We start from the raw sequence: 6,190 nt of genomic DNA on the forward strand, positions 1-6,190 counted from the left end.
TTTTCAAAATAGAAGCTAAAGAAAGTAGGGAAATAGGATTGGGGATGGATGTCACAAAGTCCTCACTATTCCCAATCTTCACAGTATTTTTCTGTAAAACACTGCTTTCTAATTTAAGTGGGACCGTGCCCTCCAGATTGCTACAATGACCACATGTCCTCCAGGCTAACTTATTACTGCTGTAGACCTCTTACATTTGCTCTATTCTCTTCTTTTAGTGAATCTAATCATAAGCACGTTGGACCAATTTGGCAAGTTCAATGGGTAGAGCAGGACAAAGGAACTACAGGTGAAGAAAAAAAGGAAATACTCGTCACTGTTGGGGCTGATGGAAGAATCTCCAAGTGGGTTATACAGAAAGGATTGATTTGTCATGGTAAAAGGAATTTTATTGTTCTTACGTAGACTAAGCCCCAAATTACTAGTCTGTAAACTGAGCTCAAAATGACTGCATTTGGCACTGAGATCTCTTTTATAAAGCACCCAGATGTGGTTCGCTGAAACTTAGCACTGTCATTTAAACTTAGCCGCTTGTTAAAAATGAGAATTGTATGTTAGTGTGTCCAAAGCACAGGCAGGATATTTCAGTCTTTGACATAGTAACTGACATTTTCATATTATTTTCTTCTACATTTTTATTGATGGATTGTAACACATTATAAACGCACAAATCACCCAGCATACTTCCTGGAAACTAAGCTAAGCAGGTACACAAAATAGTGTTTATGACTTCCAGCACGTAGAACTGAGCACTTTGGGGTAACTTATTTGTTGGCTGATTGATTGAAAAGAGCAGGAGAGGTGTGTGCCAGTGTGAACAAAGGGTCCCTAGAATTGTGACAGGCCCTGGAAGAGACTTCAGACCATCTGGGCCACCTGTACCCAGAATGAGGCCCCACTGTAACAACTCCAACAATCAGTTCTTTGTTCTCTGCTTAAAGCTCTCCAAAGAAGGGGAAGCCGCCACCTCCAGAGGCAGCCCCGTCTCCAGCTCAGCTTGTTGGGTCTAGAGTAACTTCTGTGAAACTTCCACTCTGCTCCTGCTTCTGCTCCCTTGGGACTCCCCCCTTTGTGCCACGCGTCAGCCCCTCAAATACGTGGACAGCTCTCATGGCCTGGTTGTCTCTTCTTCTCTGGGCTTCACACACCCAGTTTCTTCAGTAGATTCTCTTATGTCATGGACCCTTCATGTCATGTCAAGGCCCTTCCCCATCCCGGTCACCACCTCTGGATGTTCCCCAGTTTATCATTAAGCCATATCTCCCATAACTGAAAACAGTAGTCCAGATGAGGTCTGACAAGGGCAGAGTAAAGAATGGAACCTATGTTCCTCTTAATTCAACCTAAGATCATGTTAATATTTGTCCATTATCTTTAACCTGAGCTTTGTTGCTATTTAATATCTTCATTTATATAGTCATGAACTTTTCTGTTTGATCTGCTTTCTCCGTTTTGTGTTTTTTTTTAAATAAAGATTTGATGAAATTGAGGAGAACATCAGATGAAAAGCAAAAAAAACAAAATGAGAGAGAGAAGAAAGGTGAAGCTTTGATTTCTCGGCAGGCTCCTGGAATGTGTTTCGCTTTTCACCCCAGGGTAGGATTCCTCAATCTGTTTTTATAGACGTTTGCAGTTATATATGAAATTATTTGAAGAATGAAAGAATATGTATGTCAGTAACATAATTAACAAAATCATTTACCAGACTCGGGTGGATGGAGTACCCAAGGACCCAGCTATGCTTCCCTTCTTCCCTTTCTCTTTGTGATGGGGAAAGTGTGTATGTGCCTGAGTATTAAAACAAAGATTCCATAATCTCCTTCCTTGGCTTTCTGTACTAATGTCTGTAGCCCTGAGCAGTGCGACCAAGCTTAATACCAACAAAATCACACCATGGTAATTAGCTAGACTTTAGCCAAAGTTGAAGACTACAAAAATCAGGATAACTTCCTAAACTCCTGGTAATTATAGACCAGAAACAAGTCAAGAGAGTAAATAATGAATGCTGCTCCCTCTCTCCCTCTGTCCTCCTCTCTCTCCTTCCCTCCTTTTCTCTCTCTTTCCTTCCCTCTCTCTCTCTCTCCCTCCCTCCCTCTCTCCCCCTTCCCCCTTCCCCCCCCCCCCCCTCCCCCCTCTCTCCCTCTCTCTCTCTCTCTCTCCCCCTCTCTCCCCCCTCTCTTTTCTTCCCTCCCTTCCTCTTTCTCTCTCTCCCTCCCTCTCTCTCTTCCTCTTCCTATATATTTCTCCATGGATCCATTGAAGATGGACCTCTTCTCCCCAGCTCATCTTCAGACAACCTAATTCTCCCACGTTGAGCTGGTACATTTACCTCCTTGGGTCTCCGTTTGCTTCTGTAAAATGAGGAAGTTGGACTGGATGACCTTTGAGGTTCTTCTACCTCTTGACCTGTGACCCTTACAATGATCCCATTCTTCTAGTCTTAGAAAGATATCTGGAGCCCCAAGAGGTTCCAGTGACTTTTTAAGGGTCACACAATCAGCATGTGGTAGAGGCACGTCCAGTGGAGCTAAATTATCAGATGACCAGAATTGGTCACAGTGACTCAAAAAATTGTTTTCTAAAGTGTGGAGGGCTCACCCATTCTGATGAAATCACAGATTTTCTGAAATTCTGAGAAAGTACTTTTGGAATCAGGGAAAACTCAGTTTCTATGCATGAACATAGAATATAGAGTATCGTCAATCTGTGCTTTTCTTAAGAAGGGAATGTTCTCACTGGAAAATCAGCAATCTAACTTGTATGTATTTTGTGTTTGATCATTTTTATTCAATTAAGCATGATCTTATGGTATTTTATATTTGGAGATTTCAAAATGTGTGTGTGTGTGATTGGAATCATTCAGATGAATGAAGGTCATGCCCACAATACTCACCCATACTGGGTGGACCACTTCTAGCCCTTTATTTGTATCCAGGCATGTTCACCAAGAACAAATATTTACACTACATAGATGTCTATCTATTTAAGGATAGACTGCTCTATTAAAACTTTACTGCTGTCATTTGGGGAAGTCACAGTTGAGTGGGTTGTGCTGTATCCATCAATAGCTAGGAAACCAGAGTTGGTTTAATAGGGATATCAGTACTACCTAGGGAAGACTGGGACCCTTCATTTTTCTCTACCTCTAATTCAGACCTGATATGGATTAGCGGGAATGTGCATACTTGCTCTCTCTTTGCTCTTGCCTTAGTGATCTATGATCTGGTTCAATACTCCACATACCCTGTCTTGGACCTAGACCTTTAACTTTTTTAAGCTCTGGATTCTAGCTTCCATGTGAACGCTTTTTTGTAACGGATCACATGCAGCCAGAACCGTAGAAGCTACCATGTCTTTTAACCAGTTAATGCCAGAGCTGGGGTGCCAGGAAAACATTCAGAAGCAGCAGAGAATGAACCCTCTGCACCAAGATGCTTATCATTATGCTATGGACATTAGCAAAGAACTCAAAACAAATGCTGTGCCCGGAGATTAGGAATGACTAGAGGGAATGCAGGCTGTCAAATGGAATAATATATTGCCTTAAGTCATGAGAAATATGAAGGATTCCTAGGAACATAGGAAAACGTCTAGGATATTATATATGTGGAACAATAACCCTCAAAGCAGCACATTCCCAATGGCTGTGCCTATGCAAAAACCAAGCCCACCGAAACCAGGAGAAGAGACGAGAGGGCTAGGTACTGATGAGTGGTCATTGATGCTGATATGGGTAAGTTCTTTGTTAATGGTCAAGCTATTTGAAGAGAAGATTTTTCAACAGTATTTTTAGTTTCTTTTATTGAAGTTCTACTCTGAAGCCTCATCACGGTGTAAACATGACCATGCATTATCTAAAAATATTTTTTAAAAACAAAAATTTATTTTCTTTCCCTCCCACTTACTCCTGCCCTCCCTGCTCCCCACTGAAAAGAAAAGCAGCAACACTTTTGACAAATATGCATAGCCAAGCGGAAGCAAACGAGACTCTGGGGTCGTGAAGGCGAGGCAGCGGGAGAACAAGGTTGTCCTGAGCCCCAAAGGCTCCGAGCGGGGCCTGTCTCTTGTGCGAGGATGCGATTGAAGGCAAGCTTCTTGAGGGCAGGCAGGGATGTTTCCATCTTGTCATGGTATTACCATGCCTCACACACATTCTAGGTGTTTGAGAAATAGTTGTTGAATTGAATTTTGCTCAAGACTTACTAAGTTCAGAGAGATGCATTGACATTTGGAGGTGAATTTGGAGGCCATACGTAGCAGCTTTCAGAGACCAGCTCCCAAGTTAGAGAGGGACTTGGGCCAGCCTCCGTTGATCAGGAGAGTAGCTACCCTCATAACCCCTTGAAGGACTGATGAATTAGGAGTCTCTAGTAGATTTTACTGTGCAGCCTACTGGCCTAGCCTTCTTTAGCTTGGCTTATGGTGGTCAGGGGTCCAGGATAGTGTGCTGCTGGTAGATCTGTTTTACTCTCCCATTGTAGGACACACACATCTATCTGGCTGGTACAGAAGAGGGACACATCCATAAGTGCTCATGTTCCCATAATGAGCAGTACTTGGACACCTACAAAGGTCACAAGGTGAGTTAAGTGATGTCAGTGTAAAAGTGTAACATGTGCAATCAGCCGTGTGAAAGGAAGCCTCCTGTCCCACTGACACACTCACACCTCCCTAACCCTGCAAGAGCGCCTCCTTCCCCAGGGGCGACTCCTGCTCAGCTTCCAGCTGAGCTCCTGGGCCTCGCTGGCTGCTTTTTAAGCCCAGAATTCCAGGTGTTTTGTGATCTCATCCCATGTGCCTGTCAATAGTGCAGGTCTTGATTCGTCTTGGGAGACACTTGACCTTGTACCCCTGGAAATCTGCCCCAGCTGCTCCACCCAGCACACTTTGGGCCTTCCTTTAGCAGTCTCGGCATTGTGTAGTGCCCAGGGGAGCATATGTCCATGTCTGGGGAGGCAGAGTAGTGCCAGACTGGGAAGGTCCTCGAATGCCAGGCGAGGCTCTGAAGTTGCTTTGTTAGAACTGAACCCAGCACTCTAGTCCATCAATGTCTTGTTGAATGGTCCATGTACCATCTGCAGACTGGATGAGCATGCTGTCTCCCTTTATCCAAACGAATGACCAGTCTTCACACCACAGTGCAGGGCCAAGTCGACTTCCCTGGGCCACTCTGCTGGAAACCACGTGGTGAGCTGACATAGAAGATGAGATGGTGGTGTGTCCATTGTGTCCATGGCCTGATATTCAATGTAAAGTCTACTGAAACAGACTCATCTCTTACTTCTCTTGTGCATGTGTCTGCAGAGATTTCTTCTTTACTTCATTAAGAGTTGAGAAATGCCTTCATTTATTTGTACTGTTTTGCTTCTGATTTTATTCCCGTGTTAGCTTTCTCACACTTTCCCCTAGGTTTTCTTTGCTTCTTTCTAGCCCTAAGCTGGGAGGGTTGGAGGTGGGGAGGGGGACGTATCCAGTCTATCCATCACCTGCCAGGCCTGTGGTCAAACAGCATCATTGGGACTACCAGTGATCAGGCACAGCTTTTCTGTTGTTTCTTCTCCAGTTCAGTCACTGCAGGATTCCTAAATCTGGGCCTTTGCTCTGGCTTTAGTCTCCCCAGATGCTCCCCTCCCTGCCCCTGTTCCTAGCCCCTGATGGTAACCATGTATCCCTAAATAATCCTTATTCAAGAAAAGAAAGTATGCTTTAAGAAGGCTTTTATGTTATGTCTGAGGCTCCTTTGGTTCAGAAAACCCGTTCCCTACACCTATCGAGTACCCCCACTAATCTGTGTATGTGCATCAGAAAATCACTAGTTATGGCCGAATGTAATATTAGCAAGGAGCTCATCGAGAGTAAGGAACAACCTGGAGAGCAGCTGGTGGAAGGGAAGCTTGATGGGAGCAAGATAAAGGAGAGTTTACCCAAGAAGCAGCGGGAGAGGGGAGAGAGAGACAGAGAGACAGACAGACAGCGAGACAGAGACAGAGAGAGGGAGAGACAGAGAGGGAGAGACAGAGAGGGAGAGAGGGAGACAGAGACAGAGAGAGGGAGACAGAGACAGAGAGAGAGAGAGAGGGAGACAGACAGAGACAGAGATGGAGAGGAGACAGAGACAGAGAGAGACAGACAGAGACAGAGATGGAGAGAGGGAGACAGAGACAGAGAGAGACAGAGATGGAGAGAGAGA

At 44.5% G+C, this 6,190-nt stretch overlaps 2 protein-coding genes across 5 annotated transcripts in view; one reads left to right on the top strand and one right to left on the bottom strand.

The window, feature by feature from the left end:
• LOC138164885 (mesoderm induction early response protein 1) overlaps positions 1-6,190 on the bottom strand; it is a 485,607-nt gene that overhangs the window by 114,655 nt on the left and 364,762 nt on the right. The gene's annotated exons all lie outside the window — the stretch shown is intronic.
• LOC138164880 (dynein axonemal intermediate chain 4-like) overlaps positions 1-6,190 on the top strand; it is a 62,664-nt gene that overhangs the window by 48,843 nt on the left and 7,631 nt on the right. For all 4 annotated transcript variants that reach the window (XR_011169208.1, XM_069092813.1, XM_069092815.1 and 1 more), the window contains 3 exons: positions 219-376; positions 1,475-1,596; positions 4,482-4,580. Coding sequence is in view for 3 of the 4 variants with exons in the window: in XM_069092813.1 (XP_068948914.1) it covers positions 219-376; positions 1,475-1,596; positions 4,482-4,580 (379 nt within the window). In the remaining variant the exon portion in view is untranslated. The remainder of the gene's footprint in view (positions 1-218; positions 377-1,474; positions 1,597-4,481; positions 4,581-6,190) is intronic.

Source organism: Petaurus breviceps, unplaced genomic scaffold (genome assembly GCF_028583685.1).
Source record: "Petaurus breviceps papuanus isolate PSGF00001 unplaced genomic scaffold, PetGlider_PUasm1.0 207, whole genome shotgun sequence".
In the NCBI taxonomy this organism is placed as follows: Eukaryota; Metazoa; Chordata; class Mammalia; order Diprotodontia; family Petauridae; genus Petaurus; species Petaurus breviceps.